At 40.9% G+C, this 17916-nt stretch overlaps 1 protein-coding gene across 1 annotated transcript in view; it reads left to right on the top strand.

Moving 5' to 3' along the window:
• Positions 1–17916, top strand: part of THSD7B (thrombospondin type 1 domain containing 7B) — a 764324-nt gene that overhangs the window by 350548 nt on the left and 395860 nt on the right. The window contains exons 7-9 of the mRNA XM_033860221.1: positions 2342–2533; positions 4151–4385; positions 13436–13551. Coding sequence (XP_033716112.1) covers positions 2342–2533; positions 4151–4385; positions 13436–13551 — 543 coding nt within the window. The remainder of the gene's footprint in view (positions 1–2341; positions 2534–4150; positions 4386–13435; positions 13552–17916) is intronic.

Here is a 17916-nt window from a genome sequence, read left to right as displayed (position 1 = left end):
TGTTCTCAGACTAGTTCCCCAGAAGTCCTTCTCTTCCCTAAATCACTACAGCACTTCTTTATTTAAAACACACATTTGCAACTTGACATTTACTTTTGGACTAGGTTTTATCTTTATGTATTTATAGCTCATCTCCGTTATTAATCATGAGTTCTAGGGGGATAAATTGTAGTATCTTCACTTATATATTTATCCCATTATATGCCTTGGACATGGTGTATGCTCATCAAATAGTAGTTGATAATTTTGTAACTCTTGAAGGCAGGGTTTTCTCAAAACATGTTAGTAAAAATACCATTCCTGGGAGAGGTGCTGCCTAAAAAAGGATGGCCTTTAGTCAAATAAGACTGAAAAATACTACATACCATTTCCATCGAAGGAAGTTTACATGGCAGTTGGCATTTTCAACACACACTACTCTCCAGCGGTGAGACCAATTTTACTATTTTAATCTAGGACGTCTCAGCTTTCCCCCCCACTGTTTAAAGTAAGAGCTCTTCAAATATCTCTTATTCATCAAAATGTTCTTTGCAAGACACTGCTTTAAAGTGTTTTTCTATAAAAAATTATCCTCATAATATTCACAGATGTGGAAATTGAATTTTGATTAGATGTAGTTTGTATGTTTAGTTTGACCTGCCTACTTCTGTACTTGGGAAGGCACTCCCCCTAAGCTGCTGTATTGTGTGTGTGTGTGTGTGTGTGTGTGTGTGTGCACGCACGCGCGCGTCCATGCACGTCCGTGTGCATGTTTGCATGTACTATACAGTGTGGACTCAACCTGAAAATAGATTGAGACTGAAAAGAGAGTGATTGGAACTGGTCTTTCAGCTCGATTGTCTACTAGAATCTCCATTACTTCTCATAATATGCTTGAAAAATTTTATTTGTACCTCAAGGGCAATGAGCCTGGCCTCATTTACAAATATGAATGCAGATCTTAGGAGGGCACTAGCTTCTCCTCCAGGCAGTCTTGCTTACTGTCAGCTTGTTTTATTTACTTCCTCTGAAAAGGAATATCCATCTCTTGGAATTAGATACAATATGTCTAATGGGGAAACCAGAATTTTTGGAGTCAGAAAGTTTTCATTTGCTTCCCAGCTCAGGCCTGTGTGACCCTGAGTGAGTTTTCCTTCCAGAGCCACTGACTTCTCATCTATAAAAGAAGATGGGTCAACCCTGTCTGTAAGAGCATCTTATAAGGACAGTGCCTGGCACAAGGGAGATACTGCATAAATATTAGTTATTTTTTGTGTCAGACAGATTGACAGGAGAATTCCATGGGCATAAGTCACAAAGACAAAACTACCTGTCTCCTAGAGTTGCCATTCCACATTCCATGTGTTGCTTCAAACCATACATGGTTTTACTATTCTTCATGTCTTCTGTATTTATGAGGTGACTGTGAATGGGGGGGGGCATAGTAAGAGTTGAATTGTTATCTATAAAGAAGAATATTTGAATTCTAAAAATGGTGAATAAGTAACCTAAAAGAGAGCTTAGAAAAAATTCATTGTAATCATTTGAGATATGGAAAAGCAACTTAGAAATGATCCCCTTAGTCTTGTCTGTCATTGATAATTGTAAAACTCCATCCCCCTTTATCATATACACGTGTGTGTGTGTGTGTGCGTGTGTGTGTGTGTGTGTGTGTGTGTGTGTGTGTATGTATTTTGGTTGGACTAAATCATCACATCATTCAAAGAGGGAATAGATTAGGGAAAATTTTGGACTTGCTTTCAACTTTTATCTCAACACATTAGATAATTTTAGCCACAGATTCATTTCTATTGTGTACATTTACCACTGAACAGAAAAAACAGAATAAAAGTATCACTGTGTGATAATCTCGCTTAAGGTTACATATTTGGAGGTGAAAGCACCCAATAAAAAATTAGAGTGATAATTTGAGGGGGGCTGCTGAATAGATTGCTCAACATAAATTGTGGTTTTCAGGCCAAAAGACTCCTCTGACTCCCATTTTGCAGAAATACATGCACCTGTTACACATGGTGTCCATAGCATGTCAATCCTGTCTGTCTCCAGCCATCCATGGCTAAATTGTTCCTGAAGGAAGCCCACTCATCCCTGGGAAGGATGACAAATGGCAGTTTTGATGCTGTATCTACCTTTCTAAATGCCAAATGACCTCCTGACAGTTTTTCTTGAAACAAATATTATGAACAGCTGAAAAAAAAATCAGTTTTTTGCACGTTATTGGTTTAGAGACACCAGGTGAAGTCTTCTAAGCTAAACTGAAGTAATAGAGGAACCTAAATGTTCCTGGGATTTACCTCGATCTTGCATTAATCGACATCTGTCTTGCTCTGGTTGACTACAGGAGAAGATGTATCAGGGACTCTCTGCCCAGCATCTCCTCCTCCTGAAGAGATGGTGTGTGAAATTCCCTGCCGGATGGATTGTGTGGTAAGCGAGTGGACAGAGTGGTCATCTTGCTCCCAGTCTTGTTCAAATAAAAACGCCAATGGGAAACAGACCAGGTCAAGGACTATCCTGGCGTTGGCTGGAGAAGGTGAGTAATAGGAAAGGTTTCTGTTCCCTAAATCCAAGTGAACAGTGTGCTTTCCATGCATGCCTTTCCTCTCGAATCCTCTAGTTTACCTATGCTGGCTTCCCATACGTATATGACTCGTTTTAGCCCATACTATGTACAGGCCATGGCAATCAGGTGGATGTCAGTTTTCATTATACCTTTGTAGAGAAGGAAACAAGGCTTGGTTGATACGCATCCAGCTTCAGATTGCTCATGCAGTTGGGAACATAATTGGAATATGTCTGGTAAAACGAGTTCTAAATTAGGAATCAAGAGACATGGCTTCTGGACTGGGAGCTGCCACTAACATTGGCAGACTACCTGATCTGTATGTCCTCATTTCCTGCTCTGTCAGGCTGGCATGTGGTGAGAGGGAAAAAGATGAAGGCTGTGAAAACGGCTTTCAAGAAGCTAAAATGTGCTATGGGGATATAAACGGGTGACTTCAGAACAAATTAGAGGAGCAGCTGTTCCTGTCATTTAAAGCAATGGTCCCTGTCCCCAGACACATACGTCATTTCATTTCTTTCAGGCCCTCCCTTGGCTTCATCTGCAGACAGCTCAGCTGGGACAGCAGAGCAATATGGCCACTGGCTTTGAGGGACTCCTTTTTAGACAAGATTCTGTCTGTGGTCCTAAGAAATGGGGCCAGGGTCAAGAGGAATGAACATTTTCATATTCTTAAAGTGCAGTGGCCTCCCCCTCTTGTCTGTTATATTTCTGGAAGGAGAAAAAAGTCAATATAATGGGGAAAAAAATAACAAGAATAACAAAACTAAGGTCACAAGTCTTCCCGAGCATTTGGCCCACTGAATAAAACATTGTAGTGTGGGAGAGTAGGGAAAAAATCAATACTTTAGATAAATACCAGTTTTGACATGGATATAAAATTGTGAAAGAAAAGATAGTAATGAAATCTGATTGTCTGACTCACCCAAGAGTATAAGGCTGCACATTTGTCTGGTCTCCCTGCCAGTGTATAACACATTGTCAGATATTATTTCAGAGTTTAAGGATGGGCTCTCTCCTGCCAAACTTTAAGAGAGATTTCTGGATTTCTCAAACTGCAGTAAAATGCACTGCTTGAGGGAGGATGGATGTCTTAAAGTGGTTCTCTGAGAAACATAATACTGTCTTAGGAAAGAGAGACCATATGTAGGTAATGTGTGTGTGTGAGTATTTGTGTTTGATCTTATATCACTTCAAGGTCATGGGCTATTATATCTAACTGACTAATTTATGTAGGCATAATCATATTAGAATAAAAGCAGATTTCTTTGGAGTTTATCTCAGAGATACATGACACGGAGGTGAGCAGTAGAATCAATTGATTTTTAAAATCTGATTGCACACCGTTGCCTGTTATTGAGGAGAGAAGGGTGCAATGTATTGTCCTCAGAATAAAAGAACCATGACCATAGCATCAGAAATGGGGTGCGGTGGCCCAGGCCTTTGGAAGATTGTATCAAAATGCTGTCTTTCTAGACCATTAAAACAGTAAAAACAACAAAAAATAAGAACGGCAGTAACAACAGCAACAGCAACATGGTGATAACAGCAACAACTCTGTATTATTTTTTATTTTGATTTTTGCAGGTGGAAAACCATGCCCCCCTAGTCAGGCCCTCCAAGAATATCGTTCGTGCAATGACCATTCCTGTATGCAACTCTACTGGGAGACATCAGCTTGGGGCCCCTGTTCTGAAGACACATTGGTAACTGCCCTTAATGCAACCATTGGCTGGAATGGAGAAGCTACATGTGGTGTGGGCATTCAGATGCGGAGGGTCTTCTGTGTCAAGAGTCACGTGGGACAAGTGATGACAAAAAGGTATTATCAAGAATTAATCGAAAGTGCATAGGACTATTGCATAGTTGAGTATTTTTAGTCAGAAACATTTTTCATGCGCTGAATATGTCTCAGTCTGTGCTAGAGTAAGAGATTTTTGTTTTGACTCTTAAAGACTAAAAAATGTGCCTCAACCAAAGGTAGACACTTTTTTGTTATGTATGCGTTAATTAATGGAGAACAGTAAATATAATGCCCACAAATATTGAATCTGCTTGAGTCATCGAACTTTCTAGAGCTGATATCAATATTTTGGGCTCTTTTTCAATTACATAAAGACTAGGTCCACAAGAAGGTAGGTCATGTACTTTGAAACTATGGGGCCGTGTTATATACTGTTCTTTAGATCTCATGGACCTTGTCTGCAGTGAGCGATAAATCCATATAGGTATTTTGAATAGACTAATGCATGCCCTCAAGTAGGTTTACAATCTCATACCTGCTATACTCTGCACATGGAGATGTAAATTTTTAAAAAACTGTAGGAGAATTTGGACATGAGGACTAGGATATAGATATCAAAAGGGGTCAGGAACAATTGCAAGAGATAGAGGAAGAAGAGTAATTGACTGGAGAACTCAGCTGTGGGAGTTTCTTCTCCCACATAGACCAAATGAGAAGACATAACTCTGCCTCAAGTCCCTGCAGGAAGGCTCATGGAAAAGAAAATGTAAGGCACCTAAGTCATATACAGAGACTGGGTAACTGGCCTGTCCATAGAGATTTCCAAGTGGCCATGTTTGAACTAGTTCCCTTCAAGTGATGAAAGACCCCTACTCCGGCCACAGTAGTGGTGGGTCAACAGGATGGGCTGGTGCAAGCTTTGGGCTAGTGTCACAAGCTAGGCAACTTAGAGCTGTTTCCCAGGGATCTTTAAGTTGGGAAAATGAAACCCTCTCTTCTTTCTATTCATGATGTTCTAAGTATATGGATGGAGGGTTGCCATAGCCACGGTCATGCCTGGTGGAAAAAGCAGGAGGAGAGAGTAAAGCTGATGCTCAGAAAGAGGCAGAAACTGAAGCAGAACAAATGCTGGCAGCCTCAAGCCCTGGTCCCAGCCCCCCTAAGTACACTCCTGCCTTTCCTGGCAACATAGGCAACTACATTTGCTCTTCTGCCTAATTCAGTCCAATTTGTGTTGCTGTCATGGGCAACTCAAACACCTGATTAATTTCATCTTGGGGGCCCCATGATGACGGGCTCTGGGCCTCATCCACACTGCTATGGAAGCCGCTTCAGCTGTGTGTAAGGAAAGTCATAGAAGCTCAGTTAAGGAAATGAACTGCTAACGGCAAATATAGGGCAGACTGGCTAGATACTGCTGGTTTCGGAGCATTTGATGAGCAGGTGGCTATGAAAATGCAAGGGAAGATGACTATGACTTGAAGTGAAGCACAGTCAGTAAGACTTCCTCTTTTTTCCTCCTAAATGTGGCTTCCAGAGGGCTGGGGCTGGATAGTCTTCATTGTTGCCACTGCAGATTTTAGAACGGTATCTGGCATGTAGCTATTGTCCATAAACATTTTTAGAAGTCATGAATTAATTAGACCTGTGTGTAGGAAAGTAAAAGGGGTTGACGGGGAATGGATATGAATTGCAGAAGTTTGAGAAGCTGACGTTTATCCTTTGCTTTAAGAAAAAATATTTTATCTACCATGATAAAGTTTGCCAAAGGGGACTGCCTTGAAGAGTAATGAACAGATAATACGTATGACCTTCTGCTCTTATTAACTCATAAACGTTATTTCTGCGTTAGCATCCAACTCTAAATTGCTTGTGATATTTTTGGAGCATCAATTTATATCACTTGTGTGTTTCAACTTACCTGGTATCCACAATACCATGTGGACCGATTGGGTCAATGGGCCGATATAGCCAAACATGGACAATAATGTTTGCGTATCACTTGGATCAGATGATAATCTAATTCGTGGGGTTATGGTACAATCCTAAAAGGCTTACAAAGATACTATGCAGACAAGAGAACTCCTTTTATCTTGAAAAGTACTGCAGCCCTGATAATGTTCATTTTTATGATGTAAATTTTCAACTGCTTAAAAAAAGATGCATGAAATATTAGCTTGAATATACAAATAGAAATAAATATAGCTTAGGTATAGGAATAAATGCTATGTGAAATGCAGAAAATTATTATTCTTTAGAGTGATGAGAAAACTTAGCATTCCTGAAGTCTGATCTTCTCCCTTCCACAAAACTTTTACCTCTGAACCACAACAGGAAAATTCCACTTGATATGAATGTAATTTGGTTTTTTCCTTAGTAAAGAAGCATTAGAATTGAGACTGACAACTACCAAATACATTATCATCACACTTTAAAGGCTATTTGGACATGAGGGGATGGGTTGTGTGTTCAAATAGCCCTGTACCTCCTCGTCTAGCCTCATGATTATATTGAATGACAATTTTTTATTAAAGTCTCTGAGCCCATCAGCTTATACAGATGTTAACTGAATGATATTTTGTGACCAGAAAAACCACAGGGCCAAAAGTCCATAGTTTAAAGCATAATTCACAAATGCATATGCTTTTATTCGATAATCTACATAAGTCAGACTAAAATATTATTACAGTGAATAACCTCCAGTTTTACTCGGTTTTCCAACATAGAAAAATGAATTGCGCAGATGTTTTCCCTAACACACACACACACACACACACACACACACACACACACACGAGAAAGACATTGCTGATTACTTTTTGCACTTTTAATGAGGCTGGAGACTTAACAACCTAGTTTTAATTCTTACTGTATGTCTCCAAAGGATCCTGCTAAACAAGAGGAACCTGCATTGACTTAAGTAAAGTTAATTAAAATTCTTGAGGTCAATGAGATTAATTGAGCTAAGAAAATAATACCTAGTGTCCAGTGAAGCACACAGTGAAATAGTGAGATAATCAGCAAGAGAAAGTCTCCTTTGCCTTGCCCTTTCAGAATAATATGCTCTTGCTCTTTTTTATGTGAAAGCTATTGCAGTGGAAGAAATTTCCCTCCATTTGTGAAATCCTTGGGGTGAGGGTAATGGCAATAGAAAGAGGAAAGAAAAAGAAAATATCCTAAAGAAAGAGGGGCCTTCACAGTAGAAAAAAAGAAGCATGTCTCCATGGATTGGATGGGCTGTCGTGATATGTTTTATCTCTAAACCCACTGCACGGGGATGCACAGAATTCCTTGCAAGGTCTTGCTTCCCAGGGTTGGTGTTCTGGTTTCCACGTAATTGTATAGGTGAGAATGTTACCATAGCATGAGTAATAGAACTGATCATATCAGAAAATGAGGACTAGCTAGGACACAACTCAAACAGAAGTGAGAGCTTGTTGGGATATTTGGGGGATTTTGTTTGGTTTTGTTTCACTACCCAATGTAGATTTTTTCAGTTGTAGTGTGCAAAACATAATAATAAAGATTTAAATCACACAACTCAAAGCCATCCAAAGGTCATGTAAAACACTTTCTGCCTTTCATGGGAAAACGCTGGGCATTTGGTGAGATATAGTAATGGTGAGCTCCGTTTACACATTTAATGTTGAAAAAGTTGGCAGGTTGAGATGGTCCCTCAGTCCCTGGGTTGGAGGACTGCTCCCGGAGATGGAGCACAGTGTCTGCCTCATGATTATGGACACATAACTGAGAAATGGCAGATCTTTGTAGCTCAGTATGATGCATTTCAGCACAGGAACTAAAACCTACAGCGTGACCAAGAGGCAGTCATTATGAAATACTCCACCGCAAGTCCAGGAAAATATATGTGTTGAAATGAAGTGTATTCACCCTTTTAACAAGAGTATTGCCAATCTAGAATCAGAGTGTTGCACGAGAGCAGGAAGTATAAATTATAACAAAAGGCAAGAAGCCATACTGTGTTTACTCACTAAAACATGAATCCGTATGTTACCCTGCTTTTCAAGACTTCAATTTTGTTTTGAAAATGGCTGGATAAATTTGCCTAATATTCCCAGAGATCTGTCTTCAGCCTCCACAGCATAGAATACTTGTCAATCATTCACTTACTGTTACTAAATACTTACACAGCATTAAGATCTGGTATTTTTAAGATATGGTATGAGATGGAATTCTACCATCAAGGCATTCAAAATTAGTGTATGTATAACGCATGCCCATGTGCAGGCACACACACACAAACACACACACACACAGAAAACCAGCAACGCAGAAGATATCAAAAGGTTTTTTTTTTTTTTAGTCAGTGACAATAAACAATACAGAAAATAAACATTATAGTGTTTAGAAGTGGAGGACACATAAGTTGCTAATAGTCAAGGAGAGTATTTTTGGAGATTAAGAGTAAATTTAGGAAAATTAGAAATGTGATGATCCCAACCAAGATGGCAGAGTAGAAGGACGTGTTCTCACCCCCTCTTCTGAGAACACCAGAATCACAACTAGCTGCTGGACAGTCATCAACAGGAAGACACTGGAACTCACCAAAAAAGATACCCCACATCCAAAGACAAAGGAGAAGCCACAGTGAGACGGCAGGAGGGGCTCAATCACAGTAAAATCAAATCCCATAACTGCTGGGTGAGTGACTCACAGACTGGAGAACAATTTTACCACAGAAATCCGCCCACTGGAGTGAAGGTTCTGAGCCCCACGTCAGGCTTCCCAACCTGGGGGTCCAGCAACAGGAGGAGGAATTTCTAGAGAATCAGACTTTGAAGGCTAGTGGGATTTGATTGCAGGACTTCCACAGGACTGGGGGAAACAGAGACTCCACTCTTGGAGGGCACACACAAAGTAGTGTGCACATCGGGACCCAGGGGAAGGAGCAGTGACCCCATAGGAGACTGAACCAGACCTACCTGCTAGTGTTGGAGGGTCTTCTACAGAGGCGGGGGGTGGCTCTGTCTCACCGTGAGAACAAGGACACTGGCAGCAGAAGTTCTGGGAAGTACTCCTTGGCGTGAGCCCTCCCAGAGTCTGCCATTAGCCACACCAAAGAGCCCGGGTAGGCTCCAGTGTTGGGTCACCTCAGGCCAAACACCCAACAGGGAGGGAGCCCAGCCCCACCCATCAGTAGTCAAGAGAATTAAAGTTTTACTGAGCTCTGCCCACCAGAGCAACAGCCAGCTCTACCCCCCACCAGTCCCTCCCATCAGGAGACTTCCACAAGCCTCTTAGATAGCCTCATCCACCAGAGAGCAGACAGCAGAAGCAAGAAGAACTACAATGCTGCAGCCTGTGGAACAAAAACCACATTCACAGAAAGACAGACAAGATGAAAAGGCAGAGGGCTATGTACCAGATGAGGGAACAAGATAAAACCCCAGAAAAACAACTAAATGAAGTGGAGATAGGCAAACTTCCAGAAAAAGAATTCAGAATAATGGTAGTGAAGATGATCCAGGACCTCGGAAAAACAATGGAGGCAAAGATCGAGAAGATGCAAGAAATGTTTAACAAAGACCTAGAAGAATTAAAGAACAAACAAACAGAGATGAACAATACAATAACTGAAATGAAAACTACACTAAAAGGAATCAATGGCAGAATAGCTGAGGCAGAAGAATGGATAAGTGACCTGGAAGACAGAATGGTGGAATTCACTGCTGCGGAACAGAATAAAGATAAAAGAATGAAAAGAAATGAAGACAGCCTAAGAGACCTCTGGGACAACAATGAGGTATCACTTCACACCAGTTAGAATGGGCATCATCAGAAAATCTACAAACAACAAATGCTGGAGAGGGTGTGGAGAAAAGGGAACCCTCTTGCACTGTTGGTGGGAATGTTAATTGACACAGCCACTATGGAGAACAGTATGGAGGTTACTTAAAAAAATAAAAATAGAATTACCATATGATCCAGCAATCCCACTACTGGGCATATACCCAAAGAAAACCATAATTCAAAAAGACACATGCACCCCAATGTTCATTGCAGCACTATTTACAATAGCCAGGTCATGGAAGCAACCTAAATGCCCATTGACCGACGAATGGATAGAGAAGTTGTGATACAGATATACAATGGAATATTACTCAGCCATTAAAAGGAATGAAATTGGGTCATTTGTTGAGACGTGGATGGATCTAGAGACTCTCATACAGAGAGAAGTAAGTCAGAAAGAGAAAAACAAGTATCATATATTAACTCATATATGTGGAGCCTAGAAAAATGGTACAGGTGAACTGGTTTGCAGGGCAGAAGTTGAGACACAGATGTAGAGAACAAACGTATGGACGCCAAGGGGGGAAAGCGGCGGGGCAGTGGGGATGGTGGTGTGATGAATTGGGCGATTGGGATTGACATGTATATACTGATGTGTATAGAATTGATGACTGATAAGAACCTACTGTATAAAAAAATAAATAAAATTCAAAAAAAAAGAAAAGTCAGATGAGAGGTTGGGGTAAATGACTTTTCAAACCAATTTTAACCCTACAGTTCTGATTCTCATTTTTTAATTTATCTTTTATTGGCATGTACGTTATCTCAGGAGTATAGATAGGACTATATACAAAAAATAAATGTAATTTTGAAACGTTGTATGCAGATATATTTTAATTGAATCATAAAAAAAAGAAAAACAAAGAAATGTGATGATCCTGGGAGAGGTAGACAGCATGTAAATAGAAGGGAGGAGGAAGTTGAACCTCTAATGAAAAGGTCAACATTATTGGGAAAGAAATGAACAAAAAGACAGTTTCACTCCTAAGAGAATATTTGGCACCTATCAGACCAGGGATCACATTTCAGGAAAGCCCTCAGTTCCTGGTCTCTATAAAAGCAGTGTAACCTGAGCTTGACCTTTGCCATTGAGGGTATGGTACCGTTTCTCACTTGTCGATCTAGAAGAACACAGGTAGAGACAGGGCACCATGTCACGAAGAGTTGACATTGTGCCCAGTGAATATTTATTGTGAGTGCTGTTAATAAAGTATAAATTGAAAAGTAGGCAATATCAGTTCCCCAAAAGAGATTAACACCACACACACAAAAAGAATAAAAACAAAAACCAAGAGACACAAGAACACTTTGGGAGGTGTTGGATATGTCTATTACCTTGATTGTGGAGATGGTATCACAGGTGTTTGCATATGTCCAAATTCATCAAATTATGCACATTAAATAGGTGCAGTTCTTTCTGTATCAGTTCTACCTCAAGGTATATCTAAAACATTTTTAAAAAAAGAGATTAACACCTACTGCTAATTGAAACGAACAAAGTCCCTGCAGAAAAAGCCACCCTCCCAGAACACCTGAAACCAAACCAGCACCGCAAGCATTTCTGAGCTATTTGTGGATGTCTGAGTGAGTGTGTCCTAGCTGGGTCCCTGCACCCCCAAGTCCTGCTGCCCCGCTGAGCACACAGGAAAATGACATTCCTCACGTTGTACTTTCATTTCCAGCTAGATACCAGGAGAGATTGGAGAGGAGATAGAATAAATAGCAGTTCAATTTAATTTCAGGAGCTTTCAGGGTACGAACAAAGGACTTGGGAATGAGTTTAGTGTTTTTTGCTAGTTCTACTAAAGTATGACATAAATTTTCCTTACCAGATTATCTTTTTTAAATAATCCTATTTCCTCTAAAGACACTCTTTTTTCTTTCTATTTTTAGGTTCATTGAATTCATCTATTTGATAGACAATTTTTTGTGTGTATTAAGGATGATTAATAATAATGCCACTAATAATTTATTGATAATCAATACTTTATTTATTAAATTACTAATAATTTAATTTATTTAATCCATGTGATTTTGGATCCATTACTTATTCTTTCAGCACCTCAGTTTATCATCTGAAAATGAAGATTATAATGCCTTTCACTGCGGTCCTTAGGAATAAATGAAAGAATGTGGGAAAAGCACTTCACTCACCACTGACTATCCAATACCAAAGTTCATGCTATCAGGCTTTGTACACACTGTATCTCCGTACTTTATAAGAAATTTATAGGAAACAATTTTAAAATGCAAATATAAGTTGTAGAGTGCTTTCCTGTTTTTCCTCTTAGCATATCACTGTTTTATAAGATAATAAATGTGGATTTTAGCCCCCTGCACTCATAAAAATAAGCAGATAAGCATGCATATAAAAACAAAAACTTGGGCTTCCCTGGTGGCGCAGTGCTTGGGAGTCCGCCTGCCGATGCAGGGCACGCGGGTTCGTGCCCCGATCCGAGAAGATCCCATGTGCCGCGGAGCGGCTGGGCCCGTGAGCCATGGCCGCTGAGCCTGTGCGTCGCGAGCCTGTGCTCCACAACGGGAGAGGCCACAGCAGTGAGAGGCCCGCATACCGCAAAAAACAAAAACAAAAACTTGCTTGCCATTTTCTGAGACTTTAGTTCTTCCAAGTGATTATGAATCCACTGACTACTTTCCTCCCAAGTCTGAACATTACATTATCAGCAAAATAGCAGAATTGAAATGTTTCTCTTGTTAATGCTTGTTAGTGTGTTTGTTATTTGCAAACAAACATACTATTCTCATGTCTTGCTTATTCTAACTCATCAATTTACATGTTCTAAAAAGACACCTGCCAATACTTCAGTATTCTAAAATCATGCTAATTATCAAATATGTATATTATTTTCAGTGGTCTTCACTGTTTTTTGTTTCCCAGTATATCCATATGTTGCCTTGTACAATATCACTGAATTGATGTATTACCCTGGATAAAACACTTTTCAAAAAATATATCAGATTTGTCCACTCTGAAAAAAATCAAATGTTATTTGAATTCATGCAATGGGGAGAAATTCACTTAGGATTTGTCTTTCGTTGGTTTCAGCGATTGCTATTCCTTTCCTGGTCTAGTGAAAACTATTTTGGTCTCTGGATCAAGAGAGATGAAGTCTGTTTTGTGCTCTGCCTCTGGCTCTGAGCCCTTGGGCAAGTAGCTTCTCCTCCTGGGTCTTTCTTCCCACGTCTATAAAAGGAACAACAGGGTCTCAGTGTTTTCAGTTCTGAAATCCTATGGTTCTAGGCTAAACCACTTACCTTCTCCAGGAAATGTTGATCTGGTCTCTTCACATTGGCAGATGTCCGGAATCTACTCGGCCGGAAACAGTACGCCCTTGCCAGCTCCCGTGCAAAAAAGACTGTCTTGTGACCGCCTTCAGTGAGTGGACGCCCTGCCCGAGGCTGTGCCAACCAGGTAGGTGGATGCTATTTTCTTAGCGTTTTCTTTCCTTCCTGATCTCCTGAATGCCTCTCCCCCTGCTAAATAAGCGAGAGATGGTGGTACGGGGGCTCCCTTCTTTTCCATTTGCGTGTCACCCTGGGAGCAAAGTTTGTAACATTTGTAAATGAAGTCTTGGATTTCCAGATCCATTAAGATTTGGCAGGGAAAACATATTACATGCCATTATTTTACAGGTGTGCGTTGTAGGGGTCCTCATGTTCTATTAACCCTGTTGTGGCATTTTGAACAGCCATTCAAACGTGGTTCCTTATAAAGCATGAATACCATCACAGTTCCTTTGTGGCTCCTGTGTGCTTAAGCCTGACTCCAGGCATCTTCATTAGAATGTAGGGCCTTAAATGCTATATGCACATCACTGATAAATTATATAAGCCTATAGAAGAATAGGGGCCAATACATTAAAAAGTGTTGAACAGGTACAGACATTGGCAATATATGATTTCTATTTCTTTACTCTTAACGGTGATGTTTTATACATCTGGGTGTATTTGGAGTGCTGTGATCCAGGATACTTAATAGCTAAGTCCTAATAAACACACAGGAGAACCTTTGTAAAATTACTGCCTTTCTTAGAACAGGTCTTTTCCCCTACACTTATTTCAGTCCCGTGATGGAGCTAGTCCATGTGGAGATCCCAAAACTCCTAGTCCCGAAGTTCCGTTCTGGCCTAAGACCTAAACTTCACAACTTGGTCCGTTTCCCCTAGTCTGACACCCTAGCCTTGGTCCTATGGCTCATACCACTGCCATAGCAAGAAAAGGCACATCCAGGAAGAGGAAGGATGGAAGAATATCGACCCTAGTGCTCAGAGTAAAATGGGTCTCATCCACACCTCCCTGGCCTTGTCTTGGCTGTCACGTCCTCTCAAGCACGGCCTGGCTCTCACTGTATCTCTGCACTAGCCTCCTGCAAGAAGGGAGAGGGAAGCATGCAGTTCTGCGAAGAGACAACCTGCCACAAAGATTGAGATTACTAACACTTTTCCTCGGAAAATTCCAGCCCTGGGCCTCTAGGATCCCCCAGCTGCTCTTTGACTCCCATATCTTCGTGGCGGTGGCATGACAAGATAGCCACTATTGACACAGATCTGCCTGCCACTTCAAACCACCTCTCAGTGATTGGCAAGGGGGTTATGACAGCTCTTGGAGATGATCATCATCGGTATCTTGTATTTCCGTGATGAGGCACCTGCATAAGGTTTTCTAACTGCCATTTCAACTGTCCTTTGTCAGTGTTAACCGAGTAGCATCCAGTAAACTTTGCTTATGGATAGAATCAGAACTAAATGTGTGGAATACAAAAGAGCTTTGAAAATACAGTGGAATATTTATCTGATCTTTTGAGGGGTGGAGATAGCAGTCTCTTCCAGAGGTGCTCCAAAACTTATTTTCTTAAATGAAAATTCAAACTGATTGATCCGGATAAACAGGGTTTGTAGAGTAGCCAGGGGAATGTCATTTCCAGACAGAGTAGGACAGAAAAGCTGTGATCTCTATTCTGAACCATTTGAAAGGTAACATCTAGCAGGTTGGCTTTTGAAATTTTAATAGTAATGTACCCGCAAAACATTCAAGCTCTTAAAGATAAACATTGGGAAAATGCAAGAAGATAAAATAAGCTATGATGATGGAGGTTTATTGAAGTTCAGCTATTTCTTTTAGTTTCGTCCTCATAAGAGATTAACATAATTCTTCTGTTAAATGGTTTTAAGAAAGGAAAAGGCTGAATTAAAAAGAATACCCTACTGGCAGCCAGATATTGGTGTTAGAGCTGTCAGGGTCCCCTGACACTTAAGGAGGCATATTAGTTCTGTTGAGCCCATATGCCCCAGTGGCCAGAGATTACTTCAGCTACTGCTATTGCATGCATTCTATATTCGAGAAAATTCTCTCTGCTGCATGAGCATCTTCTCCTAGTGCTGCCTAAGGATGGAGGAATCATAGGGCATGTGAAAGAATTGCTCTTCCAGCAATTTTAGATTTTACTACAACTTCCAGGGATTCAACTAGTTATTTACATGGTTAGCATTGTAATGAAAATAGTTTTAAGCCTCTGTGGTCTCTTTTCACCTCCAGTTGTTTAAGCCTAGATAATTCTTTTCCCAGCCTGGCAGCCAGCAACCGGGAGGAGCATTGATTCTGTTTTCAGATTTCTTCCAGCTTTCTGCTTCAATACTGTTTACCCTCGTGTTTAGTTTATACTTTGGGACCAATATTTTTTTAAATAACTATGGGTTAATTAGGGGAGGTGGTGTTAGGGAGGAGATTATAGGAGGAAATGGTACCGCTAAATCTATGGTTCTCAAACTTTATTGAGTCTGAATCACCTGGAAGCATTATTAAAATGCAGATGTTCAGCTCCATGACTAGATATTCTGACTCAGTAACTATGGGACGTTTCCAAAAATTTGCGTTGTAAGAAGCTGCCACTGAATGGTGATGTATTTCCTCCCTGAAGATAGAAAAGGATCATCGATCCGTGAACAAGTGCTACTTGAACTCTGGGCATACAGCCTGTTTTTCAGCTTCTTGAATGCCTCATATTCTTCCCGGCTCAAGCATGGTAGAGTATGATGGCTAAGCACAGAGGTGCTGGAGCCAGATGGCCAGGATTTTGAGTCCCAAGTTTAGCTCTGTGACAGTGGCTGCATTACTTAATCTCTCTGTGCCTCAGTTTCCTCATCTGTGAAACAGAGTTAATAACCACACCTACATATAAGGAAAGTACTTAGAGCCCTCAGTGCCTTGTGGGGTAGGCATGGGGCAGGCAATTCTATCGTCGTTCCAAGCCTTTGCACCTGCCCTGTGTGGTGCTGGAGCTGTGTTCAGCTGCACTTCCTTCTTGGTCCTCCGACCTCTAGATCAGCAGGGACCTGCTATAGCAGCCTTTCCCCAGGAACGTTGTGTTCATCTCCTAGACCGCAGTAGACCCTCCCCATGCACCTTACTAAGGAGGTCATCCCACAGCATCCTGTTGCCTTTGCTAGCGTGTACGTCCACAAGTGCAGGGACCACTTCTGTCATCTTCACCACTAGATCCTCTAAACCCAGCATAGTAAAAGGTATAGTTGTCACTCAATTAATATTTTTTGAATGGACAGATGTCCTGTGAAGAGAGAGAAGAGTGTGGTTTTGAATCCAGGCAGTAGATTCTCTGTTCTCGGGAACATCCTTCAAAAGATACTTTGGGAAATAGTGTTTTAAAGCAGTAGTTGTCAAAATGAAATGCTTTTACAAGTCCCTGGGGGATCTAATTAACATGTACGTTCTAATTCAGTATACCTGGACCTGGAATTAGACCTTTCTACAAGCTCCAAGGTGATAACCTGTATGTTGATTACAAAGCTCCAGGTAGAGGTGGGGTTAGGCATTTTTTAGCAAGGCAATGACATGGTTAAAGTTATAAAGTGAAAAGAGTGGACTAGGGACAGACCAACAGGTGGGGACACAGGTAGATTGGGGTGTGGGGTGGAGTGCAGTGGCTTAACCTAAGCTGAGAGATCAAGAGAAGGATGGGCCTGAGTAGGTGGCAACCTCCACTAATGAGGATGGGGGAACTCTTTTGCACCCGTGGTTTCAGGTTGAGTCATCAAAGTGGAGAAGAGCTTAGACTCCTAGTCCCTAAACTTGGCAGCACAATGGAATCACCTAGAGATTTCTTAAATATCCCAATGCATGGGGCCTACTCCAAGGTATTACGATTTAATAGGTTTTTGGTATGACCAGAGAATCACTTGATTATGTGAATCCCAAACCAAATCCATTCTAAACCTCTCAGAAAGCCAAGGTGGTTTCCCAGGGGCGGAGTGTACCAGGAGTGATTTGTGTGTCAGTAATGGGTGAGTTCCATGAGGTTTTATTTGCTTCTGGCTGTGTTCATGATCTAAAAATCCTTACAACTTAAAAGTATTCTCAAGCCATGAACAATCTCTAGCTAGTGGCTAGCCTTGCTTCCTGTCTTCTTGTTCCTGTTCATCTGAGTCTCTCCTTAAAGGATGAATGGTGGTCCCACATTCTTCGAAGCAAATCAAATAACTATCAAGCTGTGGCGCTCCTGTGGACTCTCCACATTTTAAGTCCCAGCAAAAAATTAGCCAAATGATCAAGAACCATTCTTTGGTGATGTTCTTACTAATTTCTCTATTCTTCCTTCAGCCTATAACGCAAATACTTGCATAACTACTCAGTACCGTTTGCCTAATAATAACTACAGTTTGTTCATTGTAGAGGTAGCCCCATGGAGTTTTTTCAATACACAGATGCCTCACCTCATCCCATGTTAGAATCTCTTCACGTTGAAGGGAACTTTGCAGTATTA

The sequence above is a fragment of the Tursiops truncatus genome, chromosome 7, assembly GCF_011762595.2.
Source record: "Tursiops truncatus isolate mTurTru1 chromosome 7, mTurTru1.mat.Y, whole genome shotgun sequence".
NCBI classification, from domain to species: Eukaryota; Metazoa; Chordata; class Mammalia; order Artiodactyla; family Delphinidae; genus Tursiops; species Tursiops truncatus.
Note: the sequence above shows the minus strand (reverse complement) of the source record. Positions and strands in the feature narration are given on the sequence as shown.